The sequence below is a fragment of the Lithobates pipiens genome, unplaced genomic scaffold (genome assembly GCF_037356315.1).
Source record: "Lithobates pipiens isolate NorthernLeopardFrog02 unplaced genomic scaffold, aLitPip1_a1.2 Scaffold_30, whole genome shotgun sequence".
In the NCBI taxonomy this organism is placed as follows: Eukaryota; Metazoa; Chordata; class Amphibia; order Anura; family Ranidae; genus Lithobates; species Lithobates pipiens.
The window spans coordinates 101,802,653-101,824,376 of NW_027507791.1; the positions used below are offsets into that span (position 1 = coordinate 101,802,653).

Consider the following 21,724-nt stretch of genomic DNA (forward strand, 5'->3'; position numbering starts at 1 on the left):
CTCCTCTTTTTTTTTTTTTTTTTATTCCTTATAGGAGGCAGCCATGAATTCCAGAAGGGATCTGTGGACAAGTCTTTTTCTCGAGGGTGGAGTAGAGAGCAGCCTGGGCAGGCACCCATGCGCCAGCGCAGTGCCACCACCACGGGATCACCTGGCACTGAGAAAGCCAGAAGCATTGTACGCCAGAAAACCATTGGTATGGCACTTGCACAACTTGTTTCATGATTCCATTGCTCATGTCAATCCATTCCCTCCTTTGGTGCCTGATTTACTATCTTATACTGAAATACTGATTTAGATATTGAAAATATTGCTATAATATATATGTACAGTTCACATCTGTTAGCCTGTATTTGTAAAACTTGGTGTATATCACCATTTTTAACTTAAAAAACAAAACAAAAAAATATATATTTTGATGACTTAGCTCTAGAGCTCTGCAGCCAGTGTGGGCTAGACAAGTGAAGCACCAGACTGTAAGTGGCCCCTGATGGGAGCAGCTGACCCACATACTACATACTTGTCCAGAGGAGTGAGGAATTAGATTGGGTTTACCTTTCCAGATCTAATATAGAAGCAGAGCTGGGTGGAATAAAAGCAAAAACTGCCAACATCCCAATTATGGAAAGAATATAAATATTGCATGCAAAATAGCAGCATAAGTGAAACCCCTCAGGATCTCTGAGGCAGTTAAGAGGCAAATAGTAAAGCTTAACGCCAAAGGTATAGGAGTATAGTCATAAAATCAGACATTGGGTGGTTATTTACTAAAGGCAAATCCACTTTACACTATAAGGGCACTGAAGGACAGTCGTTGTAGATCCGAGGGGGGCATGCAAGGAAAATAAAAAAACAGCAATTTAGCTTGCACGTGATTGGATGATGAAATCAGCAGAGCTTCCCCTCATTTCAGATCTACCCCTTAGATTTAGAGAAAGTGCACTTGTAGTACAAAGTGGATTTGCCTTTCGTAAATAACCCCCATAGTCCATAAAACATAGTACAACATTACATAGTGGAAGATTGTATATACATGTACAAAAGTAAGAGTACCCACAACAGTGGGATGTACCCCACAATAGCAGCCTAACCATTTTGCATGCAATATTTGTATTGTTACCTTTCGAAATCTAGCATTTGATACATAGATCATGTAACGGCTGTTTCCATCATAGCCTTATAGCAGAGCCCCTTTAAAGTCAACAGTACACAATTTCCATGGTATATAGATTTAGAACCTATTCTTGTGTTAACTTCAGATGTTGAACAGCTTATAGCTTCTAACAAATGAAGGGTTTGCTTAAGCCAGCCCTAATGGAGTGATTTTCTTACCTGTAACCATGGGTTGCAGGAAAGAAAATGACTTGATTCCCCCATAAACACAGTGAGTGTTGATGGGGGAATCCCTCACATGGAGCTATTGTTTCATCCTGGCAAATGGGGGAGGAACAGACCCATCCGACCCGACCAGGAGAACACAACGATATCCGCGTTAAAAATCAGACAGGCTGGTTGTACCCAAGATGGTTGATTGATCAACTTGGGTACAGTCAGCTTGCCAATACATTTCGGTTCGTTTCTCAGTCGGTCCCTGCTAAACCAGCCGAGATTCATTGTTACAGAAATGTGAGGGGTTCCTGCATTTGTGTAAGCTGTTAGCAACCACCAGTAAATTGGTGGGACAGGAAATGGCTGCAAAGAAGGTACAGTAGATGAGCAGAACTGAGACAAAGTGTGAAAATTAAAAAAAATGTTAAATGACTACACAGTGCTTTAGCAAACGAAATCCCATTCAGTTTGGATGTACATCTACTGTACCTTTTTGTGTTCTCTAAGTAGAACATGTGGGACAAATATAAAGGTTAAGCATTGTGTACCGACTATGCTGTCAGATCCTGCTGTTTGTTCAACACACTCTTTTCCGCTGGATGCCGTTGTTTTTCATAGCAACAAACATTTACAGTAGAAGATTAAAGGGTAAATTTACTTTTACAGAAGAGGGTTCACACACCATACACACCAGGGTTCACGCACTATCATCCCCGAGCCTGTAAGCATCATAATGCTCATAGTAGTGGCGAGTGGTTATTGGTCAGCATGGCCATGTGACCATGCTGACCAGTGAGAATTTCCTCTTTCTTTTGAGGTGCTGTTTTGGAAGCGGAAGATGCAGGAGAGAGTTTACAAGGTGAGTGCAGTCTTGTGACCACGCTGACCAGTGACTGCTGGCCATTGTCACCATTATGGTGCTTAAAAGCGCTGAGACTGCTTTTGTGATGTACGGATCATCTTCTCTAAAAGTAACCTTACCTTTTAACTAGAATCTGACTGGCTGCTATCACTTATTTACCTTTTTACACTTTTTTTTTTTTTAAATAAGCCTCTTATATGTATCATGCATCTGTTGGGTGATGCCATTTTACAAATTCACAAGGTTGTTCCAAGTTAAGGTACTTTCCTCTGTCCAGGAATAGAAAATACACTATATGATCAAATGTCCTCACTCACCCTCTCATCACACCTCTATGTGCTTGTTGAATGTCCCAATTCAAAACCATTGCCATTAAAGCGGTTGTATACCCGCTAATGTTTTTTTTTCTACCACCTGCAAAGCAAAAGGCATAATGAGCTAGTATGCACCGCATACTAGCTCATTATGAAATACTTACCTTAGAACGAGGCCCCGACATCTGGCCTGATCCACGCCGAGGGAGCTGGCATGCTCCCTCTGCGTTTCTTCCGGATATCGTGGCTCCGGCGCTGTGAGTGGCCGGAGCCGCGATATCGTCACTCCCGCGCATGCGCGCGGGAGATTTCATCCCGGCCGGTCGGCCACTGCCGGATTTTCAGCTGAGAATCCCCCTTGTGCGCATGCGCCTCTGCAGTAAGCGGTGCATACCGAGGGGAATATCTCCTAAACCGTAAACCGATATTTTTTTTACCTACAGGTAAGCCTTATTATAGGCTTTCCTGTAGGTAAAAGTGAAAAAAAAAGAGTATACAACCACTTTAATATTGGAGTCAGCTCAACCATTGCTACTATAACAATGACCAGTCTTTGGGGGAAGGGTTTTTTTGGTTGTTGTATTAGTTTTAAAGCATACAGATCATGTATTTCAAAACACTATAACAATAGATTCCGGGTAATTAAAAAAAACAGTGTTACACGTATGCCTGCACTGGGCTGTATGTTGATACAAGGAGTTAGACTTTAGGCTGGGTTCACACTGCTGCGGGGGGAGATCCGGATGTGATTCGCACCGCAAATCACATCCGATCTCCGTAGCGATGCGAGTTCAGCCATACAGATAGTATGGCTGAATTCGCATCGGTCCCGCAGCAAACTCGCACGGGACCCTTTTTTTGGTCCGCAACAGAATAGGATCGCATGGGGGTTCACACCATGCGATCTGATTCCTGTGCGAGTCGGCAGATCGCACTGCGATATGCGGACGGATCTGGGGGTGTCATTAACATATCATTGACACTCCCAGCCGTCCGCATAGGGCAGTGTGAACTGCCGGTGGGAGGTGTGCGATGCGGGAAAACGCCGCGGATTCGCGGCGTTCCCGCATCGCTGTGGTGTGAACCCGGCCTTAAGGGAGGGATAAATGAAAGGGAATCCAGCACTAAACTTCACCAAGGTATAGAATGGGCCATGGATTGCATAATAGTCTATACCTAATGTGTTTGAGGTTTCCCTGAGGCTCTGTGATTTGTATTGTGAGGTTTAGGTGTGTATTTGAGTGAATCGAGAATAGGGTATATAAACATAAAAATGTTCTGTTGGCAATGCATAACACCTTTCCAGGCAATAACCATAGCTTTCATCAATGATCTGCCTAGGTTTGTATTTTTTCAAACACAAAAGATGCTGTGAGGCTTATGAAAAAAAAAGTGTTTAGTGTCTTACAGCAGCCAGCTGGATTCTAGATCTCTAGTGCAGGTTAGATAATCGGACTTAGGACGTAGTCGCTGTGGGCAGCAGTACAGTTTTTCATGCTGCCTTTAATGATGCCGTACTCCATTATTAGGTCAGATCTTCTGACCTTCACACTTGTTCTGGGTCAATGACTCGCTAGGTAATATACCCAGGGAGCTAGCAGCATCTTAAAGTGGTCTTTGCATGAAAAATCAAAGTCCCTTATCTGGAAGCACCCACCCACTAATTAAAAAAAAGTCTCAGTGAAAGGCATAAACTATACTGAAAGAAAAAAATACTTTACACCTGGCTTTGGCAGGCTGGTCTAGGAAAGGACATTGTTACTGAGCTTTCTCAGAGAATCTTACCTTACACCCAGCTTCTGCGGGCTAGTCTAGGAAAGAGGGATATCACTGGGCCTTCTCGTAGGACAGGGGTCTCCAAACTTTCTAAACAAAGGGCCAGTTTACTGTCCTTGGGACTTTTGGTGGGCCATTGAGAGTAGAAATGGTCCAGATGTCAGAAGAAAAATACAATGCCCTATCTTTGGTATCATTGGGAGGACTTTTGCCCCATTATTGGCGTCTTTGGGAGGAATTGCACCCTTTCATTGTGGTCAGTGGGGGAGGGTTGTGCCCCTTTGTTGGTATCAGTGGAAGAAATAATGCCCCAAGAGCCGGGTAAAGGCAAGCACAGGACCACTGTTTGTAGACCACTGTCATAGGAGATTACCTTACACCCATATATAGCAGGATAGCCTAGGTGAGGATGAAGTCACTACACCTTCTCATGAGAATCTGGGAAAGCCGAGGATCCCAAGTCATCTGAGAATTTGTGCGTGCGCTGTGCTGGATTGTTGTCTTGTGATTTCAGAGATCCTCAAATGTCAACCCAGTGACGCCACCTATGCCAACAGAAAATAGCCAGAACCTTGCATTTTTTTCTTCTCTGTTTTGTTTTTGTCTTTCGCTGAGTATTTTTTAAATCCGGGGGCACTGGGTTTCAAGATAAGTGGACATTGTGTTTTATTGCCAGGTCAGCAATAGGAAAGTTGTCATTGGCAACACAAATTTTCATTATGACGCATTCTCTTTAGGCTGCACAGAAAAGGTTGGAAACAAGTTGGTTTCCTTTTCCAGTGCTTCCCATTTACTTTGTTTACTAGTACAACAGAGCTAATTTAGGTGTAGTTAAGTGCATGGGATGTCTTTCACACACACACACACACACACACACATATATATATGTTCTGTAAAATGTTCTGCTCATTTATATTGATTCAATTATGAAGATTTTAGACCTTAGATATTACAAATTTCTCAATACCCCTAGTGTTTAGTGCTCAGAACATTTCTTCTTCCCCAAAGACCACATTTGCTTATTTGTACATGTGTTGTGCTTCAGTGTGATATTGCTGTTTGAAATACGTCTGTTCTTTGTTTTGCCTGTGTCCTTGCTCAGCTGTTAATTATGATCTGTAACTTCACCTCCACGTTATAGTGCCTCTTGTATGGAGCGCACTCTCCACTTGCATATTGTCACTTTCTGCCTGCTTCTTGTGGTTTTGCTGCACTCATCAGTCACTTCTCTTTCCTTTCCGGTCCCTTTTCTCCCCGATCTCTCCTGTCTTTCTGTCTTCTTTTTTAAAGCCATGAGGAGCCGATCCATTGGGGACAGTGCCCTGCCATCAGCCTCTATCCGCAGCGCTAAAAGTGCACCTGTCCTGATCCATCCTTCCAAACCCCTTCTGCCTGATATTGTTCTCACTCTGCTTTCCGATGAGCTGTCAGGTAGTGGCACCTCTGTCTGCGCACATACCCACTGTCTGCAGCCCCTTTAACTACATTGAATACAGTTGAATGTTAGGGTGGAATCACTTCTCTTAACTCCTCGTTATTGTGCACGTTCCCTAATTTACTTGTTCTAATGGCTTCAGCTCAGAAATCTTTCGTTGTACAAAAATATTTCTAATAGATGGGCTTTGGTTGTGGTTCAGATGTTTTATGCTTTTTTTGGGGGATTCTCTTTAATGAAAACCACCTTTTTAAACGACTGGTAGATCTGAAGGTATAGGCAGTTAAAGCTGTATGTAAATTTCCACTTTTTTCTAAAGTAGTTTGATTCTACACCTACTGTCTCCTGGGCTTCTCTTTGTTAACCATGCTGTCTGTATCATTGAAGAACCAAAATGGGAAGGCATGGCTAGAGAAGGGCCAAGCTCAACTTCAGCTCCAGGTTTATCTTCGGATCTATAGATCATTTTGAATAGATGGTTTTATGTAGTTTTTCATCGTATAATCGCTTTGATTATCCCAAGTTTGAGACCCATTTGCACTTACAATTTTTGTTTATTTTCATTAAAAAGCAGTTTACTATACTGTAAAACATTCCGTTTATGAAGTACTTTATATTACCTTTTTTTTATAGTCCCATATTATGTTATTTTAGAGGCTCTTCATATTACATGCAGACAAGATAAAATGAAAATAATCAGGCAACAAGACAGTAATAAATACTCCTTTGGTGACCGATGGAGTATTGGGATTCTTTGCTGGGAAAACCCTTTTACTTTATTACTAAATGTATGTGAAATAAGACATCTGAACTACAGCTCGGTCAGCTTTTTGCAATTATGATATTATGTAAGAGTTTTTTTGGGTTAATCATGCTTGGGAATGTCTGACTTAATAGCTCTCTGCACTGTTTATAATGTTGTGTAGGCACTAATATAAGTGCTTGTTAATTGCTAATTTCTCATTGCTTGATGTTTGTTTATACCTTTTTTATTCCAGCATTTACAAACTTCTGGCTACAGTATCATTTTTCTGTTAAAGTGATATTAAAGGCAGTTTTTGTTTTTGTTTAAAAATAACAAACATTTTATACTTACCTGCTCTGTGCATTGGTTTTGCACAGAACATCCCAAACTCTCCCCTTCTTGGGTCCCCTGCTTGCACTTCTGACTTCTCCCTCCTGCCTAGTGCCCCCATAGCAAGCAGCTTGGTACGGGGCTCCACAGCTGCTGCTCCGTGTGTCCATTCACACACGAAGGGTGGCTCAACCCTACCCTGCTCTCTTCTCATTGGCTGTGATTGACAGTAGCAGGAACCAGTGTTTATTGCTTCTGTCTCAGCCAATAAGCTGGGACGGAACCGGGAGAGCCACGGCACTCGTGCACACCGCTGGATGGGGCTGGGGCTCTGGCAAGTATTAGGGGGCTGAGGAAGGAGCTTCATATAGTGTTTTTTTTTATTTCTTTTTCTTTACCATCATGCGTAGAATGCTTGAAGATAAAAAAAAAACTTCGAGCCTTTACAACCACTTTAATTCTAACTGTTTTTCACTGGTTTCTCCAGACAGGGAAATATATAGCCAACTCTACTAGTCAAGTTATTTTTATTTTTTTTACTTCTAATTAGTAGATGTTCATAATAACTACAGGATTTACACGTTCTGAGCTACAAAATTTTCCCTTTTCATTCATTTGTTTTACTCCCTTAAACTTATGTTGGTAGTTGCAAACCTTTGCCCTCTTATTTCAACTGGCTGAAAGTGCAGAATGAATTGAGTTGGTGGTGGGGCTCATCTCATCTAGATTCCATGCTGGATAGTTTCAGAACCCCCTATTGCAGCTGTAAAGCCTTTAGAGGCCTCCTGGAAAGGTTCTAAACCTTCATAGTTAGCTCTGCCTTCATATAAGTCAGCTTATGTGGCTATTATAGGCTTGTGATATGTGTAGTCTTATCAGTAACCTAGCATACCACAGTAGAATAACTAACACATTTATGAACAAGCTCTTAGGATTCCTTTAGAATGAAGTGCAGCAGGGGTCAAAATAATTCTTTGACCTCTGGTTGTGTATCGTACTATCTGTAATTATTAACGAGTTAAGACTTAACTGCTAATCTGTTTTGGTCATGCCCTAAGGAAGTTTTGTGCCTCTGGAACAGTCGATAGTTCACGGCCAAAGTAAATACTTGGGTAGGAAAGCATTAAAACAAATTGGGTTAAACCGCTTTCACAATTCCATCTAGCTGGAGCTGCGAGTAGTACCCAACGTGCAGCCTGCCTGTGAAGGTCTGAAGCACAGGGCTGCTCTTAAATATACAGGAGCTGCATTTAATGCTTCTGTAAATGTGTATACAAAGCTGCTTAGTTCAGAAGCGATGATAGATGGATCCTGAATTGAATTGCCCCTGTGTAAGGAAACTCTGCATACAAACAGTTGTAGGTTTGCTTATCCCACAGTATGCACCTCTTCTCCCAGTCATTAGCTCCTCTCCCAGCTGTATCTTGGCCAGTCATACCCTTCAGAGGAACTTCTCCACGCGTTGGACTGCTCCTCTCCCACCCCTCTCCACGTGTTGGACTGCTCCTCTCCCAGCCCTCTTCCCCCGTCGGACTGCTCCTCTCCCAGCCCTCTTCCCCCGTCGGACTGCTCCTCTCCCAGCCCTCTTCCCCCGTCGGACTGCTCCTCTCCCAGCCCTCTTCCCCCGTCGGACTGCTCCTCTCCCAGCCCTCTTCCCCCGTCGGACGGCTCCTCTCCCAGCCCTCTTCCCCCGTCGGACGGCTCCTCTCCCAGCCCTCTTCCCCCGTCGGACGGCTCCTCTCCCAGCCCTCTTCCCCCGTCGGACGGCTCCTCTCCCAGCCCTCTTCCCCCGTCGGACGGCTCCTCTCCCAGCCCTCTTCCCCCGTCGGACGGCTCCTCTCCCAGCCCTCTTCCCCCGTCGGACGGCTCCTCTCCCAGCCCTCTTCCCCCGTCGGACGGCTCCTCTCCCAGCCCTCTTCCCCCGTCGGACGGCTCCTCTCCCAGCCCTCTCTCCCTCCCTACAGTCAAACGGCTATTCTCCTGCCCATATCTTACCTAATCTGATCACTCCCAGACACCTCTCCCTGTCCACACATTCCTCCCCCTTCACCTACATTCACTGCATCAGTCTCTGGGGTTTGCTGGTATGAACGGGTTTGTTTATCTTCAGAGTCAAAATAACTTCAAATTCACTTCAGCATAAAATGAGGACAATGGTTCACAGCAGAGTAGTATGAATAGATTTGTTTACAAACACAAATCGGTTTAGAAATATTTAAAAAAAAATCTAAAACATTTTTTTGCAAATTTTTTGATTTTTTTTGGATTATTTTCTTATTTGAGACATTTTACTCACTACAAAATGTCTAAACAGCAACTTTACAAATTTAGAGAGACCTCAAACACAAGCAGATGTGCCTGGTGTTAAACTGCAAAAGTTGCTATTTTGAGTCCCCTTTTTTCCCCCCTACTTATGTAAAACAAAGCAAGGAAATTTACAATTCTCTCTAACTTTTTTTCTTTTTTTTTTTTACGAGAGGCTTGCAGTAGTAGCTGAAGTGATTTTCATATTATAAATATGCTGTCTTGTACCTTTAAACAAGACAAAAAAACAATAGGAGGCATACTGTGGCAGCTGAAGTGAATCTTGCTGCTGACCTTCACTGCAGTGCTCATCTCATCCTTGGTGAGGTTCCCCATAGACAGCTCCAAGGTTCTGTTCACTGTCTTCTAGGGTGAATGATGGCCTGCATTATCTAACCCACTTCCTGTGGGCCCAGGCTGTCATGGACACCCCCCCCCCCTATTTGCAAGCGAGTACCCTAGAAAATTGACCAAATTCCTTGGGTACTCCCTAGCAAATTTACCAAAACAGCTGTTTTTCAAGAGTGCAATTAGCCCAGGTGACATTAAGCCTAGTTTGTGCCAGTCCAGTTATTTGCATAGAAAACTGAAACATGTTAGTCCTTGCCAACAATGGAGTGCATAATCCTTTCCACAACCACAGCCTTACTTAGGCAGGCCATATACAGTTCGAATCTCCTGCTGAACCGGCCAAGATTCAAAATGCATGTAGGTGCAGCAGAGGCTAGAACTGATCTCTGAACTACAAAGCAGGATTGCTATTGAACCCCTTCTGTGTTAAAAAAATAAATAAATAGTCTGCAAGTTGAGTTAATGGACATCAGTCTTGGGTGTAGTCTATAGACAGTTTGTATATAATGCTTTTTCTCTCTCTGCCTTCCTATGCATGCTGTTTATTTTATGGAAACCTCTGTACTAATTAAAGCTTACCTAAAGCTTCGTACACACGATCCGATTGTTGACAGGGGATTGTGTGATGACAGTCTGTTGGCCTAAAATCTAACCATTAGTACGCTCCTTCAGACAATTGTTGCTCAAATTTCGGCAAACAAATGTTGGATAGCAGGCTAGTAAATTTTCAGTGGACAGCGGTCTGTTGTCAGATTTTCGTATCGTCTGTGCTCAAGTCCGTCACTCAAAAGTCTAAAGTACAAACACGCGTGCTCGGAATCAATGCTCACCAAACACGACATTAACAGAAGGTGCCCAAAGTGTGGCGCTCAAGAGCTGAATATCCACGTAGTACGTCACTACGTTGGTGTTGGCCAACAATTGTGTGCCGTTAGTATGCAAGATAAGATTCAGGCACACACCCTTTTGACAAAAGTCTGATGCTCTGTTGGCCAACAATCTGATCGTGTGTACCAGGCTTTACACTAACCCCTATTCTGATGACAACCAAAGCAAATGAATACCCTTGAGCTTGGATTTGTTGAATGTCCTGTGTAAAAAGAAGTCTAGAATTGCTTTTCTTAGTATTCCAAATCTCTGTCAAATCTTTTTTATTTAAACCTCTTTCTACACAGTGGCAAAATGTTAAGCAAACTCAAAACTTTCCTTGTTTTTTTTTTTTTTTTTTTTTCCCACCCAAGTTTAAAGGACAACTCCAGCAAAATGCAATATGCAATGTTTTAGTTTAGGATTAGGCTTAGGATAGCAACAATGGGTTGAATCGATCAAATTTTTTTTTCTTTTAACTCCTAGGGCCAGTTCACACTGCAGTTTTTGCTTTCCAAGTGCTTTTCTGTGTGCACGTTTTTGATGCATTCTGGTGTGTTTTTGATGCATTCCAGTTTTTCCTCTCTTTTTATTTTTATCCCAGTTAAGGACGTGTGTGTGTGTTCCGGTGCAATTCTTTGTTGTGTTTAGATACGTTTCAGAACATATGCAACATGTTCTACTTTTGTTGACTGCACTGGAACACACTGTACTGGTGTCAACAAAAGCCATTGGAACCCATGTTAAACACTGTCTGTGCTGATTTGATGCACAATAAAAATGCACTGGAAAGTATCTGGTGTGAACCAGCCCTTACAATTTTGAGATACAAAGGTCCCCACAGTTATTTGTTTTCTTTTTCTCTCCCAAAAGGTTATACCAAAGGTTAGTATGATATGGAGAATCCTCATGGCACCATTATTTGGCTTTGTCATGGCTGTGGCAGTTGGAAGGGAACTGGGACTGGGGGGAGCTTACTTCTAGAGTCCCATTATAGATGAAAAAAAAAGGCCAGCATGCAAATCTGCTTACTAAATAAAACACACAAATAAAATGTTTTAGCTGGAGTTGCCTTTTATTGACTGTAACAATATCCTTAGTTGAAAATCTGATTCGTGTTTTCTCTTGTTTGACAGAAATGGAGGATGCCCCGGTGCTTCCCCGTGCACAACGGGTAAGGCATTATTCTCAGAGTGAAGAGACCCCTTCAGAGACCTTTGGAGCCATTCACGAAGAAACCTCAACTCTGCCTCGCAGTAGCAGTACCTCTGACATCGCGGGGCCCTTTGCAGCTGAGAGACTGAAAGGTGCAGTGCCTGTTGCAGACCATCCTTCCCCTCAGACTTCGGATCCCTTTTGTGCTAACCCACACTGTCAGGAAGCACCCCTAACACAGGCCGATGGCAGTATATATGATCACCTTTGCCAGTTGGCTGGCTCAGCTGGATTGACAGATGCAGACATTGAGCAGGGATGGTATGAGGAGTTAGAAGGGACAGATCTTTTGCCACGTTTAAGGGCTTATTTAAAAGAGGAAGGGCTAGCAAAAAATAAGTTGACATCCACATCTGTGGATGAGAAAATTGAGCATTTTACAGAACTAGAGTCATGTGTTAAAGGAGAGGTCTATTCAGTCTTTTCCGAGGGGCTTCCTTGCACACATTCCAATGTTCAACAGACTGAGTGTAGTGCAGGCTTAGAAGAACACATTCCTAAAAAAGCAGGGGGTTTAAAGGTTGGTGGTAGGAGCAGGGATGTCCATGTAAGGATTCTGGCTGATGGGGAAATCTTTGACAGTGATAAAACTGCTATGGAGCAAGGTGACCGGAAAAGAGCTTTTTTTAGACAGCAAGCTGCTGAGGAAGATGAAGGTCTCGATTTGCCATCTTCTCAATCTCACCACAGTGAACATGGGGCCAACATAAAGCATCTGTGTGAGTCTATGACACATAAGGCCAAAGCAATGCGCCGGAAACGCAGCACTGTGCAGGTCTCCTTCCGCCCAGGCACTGAGGCGGTGCTCTTCTGCAATTCCATGGAGAACAAAGATGCCCCTTGGAAAGCCAGGCTACGGAAATTAAGTGGTTTAAGTTCAAACGCTTCCATTGTTGTAGATCCAGGCAAGCCAACAGCATTTGCAGCCATGGGGGCAGTGAGATTAGCATCTGGAATTAGCCAGACAGGTAGTGACCAAACTGATGTAACTTATCCTCCCTCTCAAGTGCAGAAGGAAGCTGGCCGAACGAGGCCGAGGTCTAGCAGTCAAGAGAGAGCCCCTTCTCATGCTTCTTTAGGAGGCGTATACAAAACTGTTGTCCATGCTCTCTCGAAACCTAAGGCCAGCGTGTCCCTGCAGAAGCAGCACAGGACGGCAGCCGAGGCTCCACTGAAGGACCTGTACGGTCATGTTATGGGCTATTTTGGAAGGAAGGCAGCAGGTGAGATCCTTCAGCCCTGGGATGCATTCCCAGAGCACATGCAGAGACGCAACACCCGTTTGGCTTTGTATTGCAGACGAAAAAACCCCAGCTGCCAGCAATCAGGAGCTTCTTTGGGATGACTTGCTGCTTATTCCTCACCCACTGCCTCGTTGACACCCTCTCTGGGATCTTTGCATGTTGGCTCCCTTGTGCCTGATGTAACCTTTTCTCAAAGTGTTGCCCCTTACCTTTTTCAGCATCTCTGCTTTTCTATACTAACCCCCTCCCTGTGAGGTGAGTGCTGCTGTTTCATGGCCAATATGTTCTTTTTCTTGATGGCTAGGGATCACTGTTGTTCAGTGTTTTGTCCTTCAGTCATTTGTTTTGTCAGCAGTAACATGTCAGATCCAGAATGAATGAGAGGCATTTCATTGTTAACAGGTCACAGATGACTCGTAATCTCATTGCTAAAACAATTGTTTTATGTGTTTTTGTTTTTGTTTTGTTTTTTTGTTCCTTTTTTTTCGTGACACATTGTAGCTCATGCTTTCACTTTTAAACAACTGGCTGAAACAATACAGACATGGCACCAGATGGTCAAGCAGACTGTAAGAGCACAGTTTAATAGAACAACAATGACTCTATAACTTGATATCTAATGCTGAGTACACAAAGGGAAGTTTTTTTTTTTTTCTTTGTTTTTTTCATTCAACCCAGCGGGCTTAGTACGGCAATCTCCTTGCTGGGCTATTACGTTTTGACAAGGAACCCCCCCCCCCCACCACCTCTTCCTGACAGAATACAGCGATCAGCCAATATTTGCAGGTGCTGATCGGATGCTGGTATTCCAGCAAGCTTGTTCGGCTTCTATCAAATGAGGAGCTGTACACATGGGCCAAAAGTTGCCCGGTTCCTACTGAACTGGCCGATTTTCAGCCTGTGTACCCAGCTTTAGGCTGCACAGAACCAGCATTGTTGGCAGATGCTGATCAATGTAGGGGTTAGTGAGAGGCAACAAATGGTACTTGTAAGGAATGAAAGTACTTAATGTCAGTTGCAAAAATCTTCTGGTTTTTGGAAGATCCTTGCATTCAGTTAAGGATTACTTCCATATTCTTATATGTATGGGACATTTGAGTGTTTTTTTTTTTTTTTTATTTAAACCCAATGATGACATATGGATACATAGTGATTTTTGTATGCTCAAGTAAAAGATGGCCAGGTCAAAAACACACTTCTATTGTTTATGTAAACTTGCAGTATAGAAGGTGACTGCACTAAAATCTAAAGAGTAAATGGTGTTACATTGCTCTTAATAGTATAAAGTAAGTTGTATCACCTTGCTGGCTGGGATGTCTGGCGTAGAAGTTGTAAATGACTAATAGATCGGGACATAAATTCTTTGGCAGATAAGGCCGTTTACGTACTGTGTGTATTTCAACTATGTATTTTATATTCTATGACCAAAAGTTTGTGGTCTCTTGACCATCAGACCTATTGGAGCTTGTTGGACATCCCATTTCAAAACCACATTAAATCAGAAGATAGGTGAGATCTTTATTGCATACACACATTGCTCCAGCTTGGACCAATGTAAGTATGCATATCTCATATTTCGGGGTTCACTTTGGGAGCCTGTGGCCATTGGCCATTGTGCAGAGGCAAAGCTTCTTGGCACACCACTAGAAAGATAATGGCTATCACTGTAGTAGTGCCGACTACTACAGTGGTTGTTCAGTTTCCACAATGGACTCTCAAGTAGGAAATATCCATATTGTGCCAGCTGGACCAATATACGTATACAATAAGGATCATACCTGGAGTTCATCTTTAATATGCAGTTGTTCTCCACCTTTGTGGCTTTAACAGCCTGACCTCTTGCACAAGATTTTGGAATGTGTGGAAACTTGTGCTTAATCAGCTAAAATATCACTTTGTGAGGTCAAGTACTGATGCCAGATAAGAAGAGCTGGCTCACAATCTGTATTCCAGTTCATCCCAAATGTATAAAGTACAGTTGAGGTTGGGGCTCTGTGTGGGCACTCAAAATTTTCACAACAAACTAGTCAAACTATCGCATTGTGCATCTGGCTTGATCACACTGGATCAAAAAAAAAAAGGCTAATCCCCAAATTGTTTCCCTTTAAGGATAAAAGTGCACAATCGTTTAAAATGTATTTGTATGCTTTTGCTTTACTAGTGCTCCTCACTGGAAACCCTGAACACATTAATTTGGAGAAGATTTCACATACTTTTCACCATATAAAGTAGTTATATTTCTGACACTAGCTTTTCCTGATTCTAGTGTGCCATTACAATGAGTTTCAGAGAAAGCTCTGCAGATGTTTTCAGTCCTTCGCAACTAAGCTTTGGGGTACAAGGGTATTGATAAGTGGTTGGGTACGGTGCAATAGGCTCTTTTTTATTCCTATTGCCAGAGGAAAGAATAAGCTCTTATTCTGCAATTGTTTATTCTATATTACTTGAACATTAACTTTATAGATGGAAAAATTCCCTTTAGTTCCACTGTGTGTTCCAGTTCAGTTTTTGAACCGGTTAGTCAGTCCAGTTGATTTGTAATATCTTGTTAGGCCTTGTTCACACGTGCATATTTAAGTGTACACCCAATTGAGGTGCGTGTTTTGCCTGCAGAGAATTCATAGGTGATCTGTGTGTCTGTATGCCGGCAGTCCCATTCATACCAATTGGTATTGGTATTTCCAAGCAGCTGCTTGGAAACAGTCACCGCTCCCAATTTGACATCCATGTGGGTGCGGCTCCCGAAAGCAGACGGTGTGCTTTCTGGGATCCACACCAGAACCCACACCCACATGGATGTCAAATAGGGAGCAATGGCTGTGTCCATGCAGCTGCTGAATTGCAGTTGACGTCAATGGGACTGCCTGAAAACACTGCGCAGGCAAAACCTGCCCCTCAACTGGGCATATGCTTAAGTATGCCCGTGTGAATGAGGCCTTACTGAAGTTTACATAAACAGTACAAAAGTATTCTCAGGCCATACTGTGGGCATCATCATACAAATCAAACATGTAAGAACACACTGTGCCAATTTGCTGTGTGGTTTCCGTTGACATGGCACTTTTACTGCAAGTGTGTGCTGGCATTTGTGTTTCTGTTGTATCAGAGTTTGTGTGTCTATGTGGGAATGCTGGTATCTGGGAATCAATAATCTGGTTTGTTTTAATTAACAGCTACCTGTGTTCTGCTTTCCTGAGAAAATGGTTCCAAGAAAGTCCCCCCCCCCCCCCTCGTTTTTGCCATTTTGTGTATTTGAACAGAATACATACAGTAAATATTAAAAGTGAGGTTTTTTTTTTTTTAAACAAATGTCTCTCCTGTCATTGGACACATGCGGTGCAATTTTCACAAGAACTACAACATGTTCAAAATAATAAACAGGTACTGTCAGTTATTGAGTAGTAGCAAGTGGTGCTAGAAATGCTGCACAGTATGAGGAATCATGATTAAAAGGTGACTGCAGTTGGAACAGAAGTATATTAACAAGATATCCAGTTTTATCAAAGAACAAGGAATGATCATTTGTACTGCGCATTTGAACCTGTCTCTTGAAAGGGGGTGTCTTTAAGGGTGCATTTGAATTGGCACATTGATCATGCATACCATAAATTTCAATGCACATGTGTCTGTGTAATATGCTTTTTGCAGACAAGACTAATGTTTAAAAGAACCTTCACAGAACAATGCACCTCTGTACTTTTTTTGTTTTGGTTTTCTTAATAACAACGTATAGTAGTTTTGTATGTTTTATTTTTAATGGTTCAAGCCAAACTTTTTTTTTTATAAAATAATAAAAAACTGAATGTATATTTTGGTCAAGTAAATCTGAAATATTTTTTGTTGACCAGAGACTCCTCATCTCTCTTTAAAAAAAAATATGTTTATGGAGTACACTAGCTCAAGGTGCAGTTATAATTTGCATTTTTTTTTTTATTATTATTTACAAACTGAATAACCCAGAGCAGTGACTGGCCCCATCTCCCAGCCAGCTCCATATAACGTTTTAATGAGCAAGAGAGAGAGAGAGAGAGTCTAAGGGGTAAACAGCTCATGCTATTCCCTCTTCTTATTTAAAGTAAAGAAAAATTGCTGGGAATCCAGTGTCATGGGCGCCTTATATTTAAAGTATAAACAGATCAGTTTAAAAATATATAAACTTAAAACATGTGACCAAATACATCGTACTATGGTTTCTCCTCAATAGAAATTTGCCAAAAGTTTTAAGAATGCATGGTGTTTCTCTTTTTCAAGTTAGCCGTATCGTTATATAATTTGTCATTATATGCAATGCCCTGTAACTGCACTAACTCATGGCAAGGCAAAATTTAAGCAGAAATGTTAGCTTCACTTATAATGTAAACCATATCTAAACCCAAAAACAAATGTATCACGGAATATTGCAGCTTATGATTCCTTGGATGAGGGGCCAGCCTTTTTAGCCTTCTTTTTTAAGTTTTGACCTGGTAATCTTGTAAATAACCCACTTTCTGTCTCTGGGTCTCTATTTTCACTCATTCACTGTATATATGGAGGGAACCATGGTTGTCACTCTGCTAATTTAGACTGTAAACATGTCTTCCTCTCTTCATCCCGGTTACATGGTGGGCAGAGGAAATTGTGGTTTACAAAAGATGGCTGGGAAGAAAGATAAGATGATTTGGGCTTTCAAGTCACAGCAAGTGACAATAACACTGCATTTCTGACAAGGTCAGCATTTGCGGAAAATAATCGTTGCCTAAATGAAAACGAATGCAGCCACAAAAGAAGGATCAAATACTTTCGACTTGCCAACACGTTTAACTTTTTCAGAAGAGTCAGTTTGCTTGCCCTCTCATTCTTTGCATGTCATAGCCCCCCCCCCCCCCTCGTCTTCTGTGAGTGTCTAATTATTCTTTGTGCTGACCCAGCTCCTCTGCCTGTCTCCCCACCTCCCTACACGACTTTTTCTGTAGCAGCCAAGGGAAGAAGCGAAGGGGTACACTATACAGTATCACTTGAGTGACCGCTCGGAGTCTGCTGAGGATGCTTACATTACATCCAAGATGGCAGCACTCAACAACTGTCTCAGGAGAGATAAAAGAATTTAACATATGGAAAGGCTTCTTCACAGGGTGAGCTGTGAACATGTAGCATAGACTCCCTCAAGAACTAGTTCTGGCCAGCTCAGTAAATTGTTAAAAAAAAGCTGGATACAATCCTTAATGCATAAAATATAACTGGATACATACTTTTAGGCTTCATGCAAACTAGACATTTTTACAGCTGCTTTTTTTGGCTTAAGGTATTTTTTTCTGCATCCAGTAAACTCCCCATCATGTTATCTTATGTGTCCATGCACACATAGACTTTTATCAGCATTTATTTGGTAGGGGTGATTCTTGGCTGTAACCCCCCCCCCCCCAGAACTAGTAAGTTTGCAGAGGAGTGTTTCAGCTGTAAAAAAAAAAAACACTCTTAACTCTGAAAAACTCTAAAAGGCATGGCTATTCAGCGGTTATGACTACTTTTGAGCAATAAGCTTTTGTGGGAGTATAGTTTTGCTAAAAAAAGCAAACTCTTAAAAAAAACACAGAAAAACGCTGCTGCAAAACTAATTCTATAGCTACAGCTAAAGCTACTGGCGTTTTTTATAACGTGGTGCAGTGTACATGAGGCCTCAGAGGTAATAACACCAGGGGCAGCGGATCCTGGGAGTATCTGCTTGCCTCCTGGGGGATCAGGAAGGATTTTTTTTTTCCCCCACTGCACCAAATTGGATTATGCTTTATTGTGTTTTTTTTTGTTTTTGTCTTCCTCTGGTTCAACTCTGGATATAGGATTGTTTATATGAAAGCTTTCTATTACCTTTTTTTCCTATTCATATTTGAACTAGATGGACTAGTGTGTCTTTTTTTATTTTTTATTCAATCTGATCAATGATGTAACTATGTAAATAAAGGAAGATTTTACAGGTAAGTAACATGCTTAAAATATACTAAAACAAAATATGCAAAAAGGGCTCTGGTAGTAAAAGGGCTAATGACTGATAATCTGCAATATATTGCATGTGTGTTCTTGGGTTTAGATATCCTAGAAGAGAAAATCAGTCCAAACTAAACATCATGGAACAATTTATTTGGCTCAGAAATGTTGGAGAAATGATTTGCCTAGCCATGAGGTTTCAAAGCTTACAGGTCCCATTGTAGCGGTGAAATGCCTCCTCGCTCTCCTGTTTCAGTAGAACTATGATGAGATACTTTTCACACCAACACTCCTCCAACAGGAAAAACACTGGCATGTAAAAAGTCAATATGCCATCATCTTAAAGCGGATAATCTATAATCTTCGCTTATTTGGCACCTTTCGAGGCGAGCACGTTGCTGTTTTTGACAGGTACCCTTCCCACTTCCGGGAGATCTCATTGCAGCAAAATCACTCAGAAGTTCATCCCCCCTCTTCCTCCCGCCGCCAGGCCATTCAGAAAGTGCAATGCGCTAAGCAGTAGGGAACTGTCTGTGAAGCTGAAAGGCTTCACTGCCAGTTTACCTTACCACGAATGGTGGCGTTAGCACCCAAGCGCCAATGGAAACATCGACTGGGGTGCCGACATCGCTGGATTCCAGGACTGGTAAATGTCCTAATATTAAAGTCAGCAGCTACAGAACACCTATAGTATACTGCACAGCTGGCCTGATTTCCACTTTTCTACAGTTGATGTGACTGATGCTGTTAATTTTTGTTGGAAGTGTTTTGATTGCATTTGTAACACAAAGAAAAATGCACACATATAAGAATGGACATACTTAGGCCTCACGCATACAGGATGTAAAAAAAAACGCCACTTTTACATGTGCTTGACTTTTTTTTTTTTTTTTTTTTAAGCCACTAAAAGCCCCCCTGTTAGTCTGTGTGGCCATGCACATAGGAGTTTGCAGGTGTATTAGAAGAAGACTGTTTTAAGTACACACGGGCCGAATGTCAGGCAGTATCGGCCGGTTCAATAGAAACTGGACAACATTTGGCCCGTGTGTACTGCAGTCAGTATGATAAAAGCCGGCTGTTCGACTGGATTCTGTCGAAGGGGCATGACTAAAAAAAAGTCTGCCAACCAGCTCCCCATTAGTGTTCTGGCAGGGGGGCTGGAGGACACAATAGAACAGCAGGGGAGATCACTGTACTAACATTTGATAGTTAGTATGGCTCCTTCTGAGCTGTCAGTTTTTTTCCCGTTCAGCCGTGCTGGGTTGAGGGAAGAAAAAACCTGGTGTGTACTAGGCTTTAGAGGCTGAAAAAACCCCATCACATGCACGTTTAGGAGGGAAGTGAGGAACAAAAAATGCTTGGCTTGCCTAAATGCACCTTATGTTGACTTTTTTTTTTTTTAAGCTGTTTTTTTCTGCCGGGAAAAGGCAGTAAGAGGAAACACCCAGTGTGCATGAGGCCTTAAAGCGGAACAAAACCCAATGATTTAGGCTAGGATCACACTATGAATCGCCGTGTTCCTATACAACTCGCATGCAGTGCGGTTTGAGCCCCCTTTATTTTAAACGGGCTCAAATGGCACTGCATCGCACCAAAGTAATGCACTACTTTGGGAAATGCGCTACAACTTGATCACATAGTACTTTTGTACCATGTGATCTGGTGCAGGCAAACTTACCTGCGTTTAGGGTGTCGTTAACCTTGCACTGACATCCACTGCTGTTCGCAAGGGCTGTGTGTTTTGCACTTTGTGTGCTTGAAATTTGCACAGATTATCGGTTTTCCGCATCACGTTCTAGTGTGAACTGGAGCCTAAATTGGTAGTTAACAGCTCAGTTTTTTTTTCCTAACCTGAAAGGTATTGTCATAATGTGCTAGTATGCATCGCAGGTTAAACTTGCCTGAAAACAAAGCGCTCCTTCCAGCGCCATGGTGTCGGCACTTGCAGGTGTTTCCGTTTTCACCTGTTCTTTCCTCCAGGTTTACAAACTCTGATGTGACTGGCCGAAGCTGCCATGATGTCACTCCTGCGTGTGGGAACCGCTGTTTATGGCACAGGACTCTGGGTGGCCGCTCCTTCAGAGTGCATGTGTCGGTGACGTCACGTTTAGGAGATATTTACAGTAGCTATAGGTAAGCCTCATTATAGGCTTACCTCTAGGTAAAAGTCAGAGATTGGAGTTTTCCAAAACAGTTACATTCAAGACATGCCTTGAATAATAGCTGTTAAAGTTACTAGTGTGTATAATCTGATCTCTAAACCAATCTTTGACACCAATAAATGAGTGGTGTTATTTAGCTAGAAAAGCTTCAACTGTGCCCCATTCTGACGAAGGTTTGCTTTGTAACCTGGGCCTGACTTCCCCAATTCGTTGCCAGTTCATGCTAACTGAATATCAGATGTACAGTGAGACTGCCTCCATGTACACTGATTACAAAAAATATAGACTCACACAGCCCACTGGTAAAGTACTATTGGAGGAAAGGATTAAAGCAGCCATCTGATGACGAGGGAACATTTTAAGCCCCCGAAGCATGTTTGCTTGTTGCCTTTGGACTTCATAATAAAATGAATACACCTGGACTCCTAAACCTTTAGTACGGCAATCTTGTTTTCCCCTAAACCTTCCTGTATTCTCTTGAGGCCCTTTAGTGTCAGAGTTACCCAACCAGAGTCATTGAGCCCTGCAATATGGACTTATCTTCACACTGAGGAATGAAGCCACATTTGCTAAGAGTTTTAAATCAGAGAGGGGAGTGCAAGAATTCTAAGTAATGAGAATGACAACTGTATTGTTTGCTTATAGACTGGGGGAATTTTTTATATATATATATATTATACACACACAATCTCACACAAGTGAGTACACCCCTCAAATTTTTGTAAATATTTTATTATATCTTTTCACATGACAACACTGAAGAAATGACACTTTGCTACAATGTAAAGTAGTGAGTGTACAGATTGTATAACAGTGTACATTTTCTGTC

At 42.2% G+C, this 21,724-nt stretch overlaps 1 protein-coding gene across 10 annotated transcripts in view; it reads left to right on the top strand.

The window, feature by feature from the left end:
* RALGAPA1 (Ral GTPase activating protein catalytic subunit alpha 1) overlaps positions 1–21,724 on the top strand; it is a 368,491-nt gene that overhangs the window by 107,451 nt on the left and 239,316 nt on the right. For 4 of the 10 annotated variants that reach the window (XM_077464690.1, XM_077464691.1, XM_077464692.1 and 1 more), the window contains 3 exons: positions 35–196; positions 5,572–5,712; positions 11,450–12,751. In XM_077464690.1, the coding sequence (XP_077320816.1) occupies positions 35–196; positions 5,572–5,712; positions 11,450–12,751 (1,605 nt within the window). The remainder of the gene's footprint in view (positions 1–34; positions 197–5,571; positions 5,713–11,449; positions 12,752–21,724) is intronic. The other 6 variants (XM_077464695.1, XM_077464697.1, XM_077464693.1 and 3 more) reach the window with 3 other exon arrangements.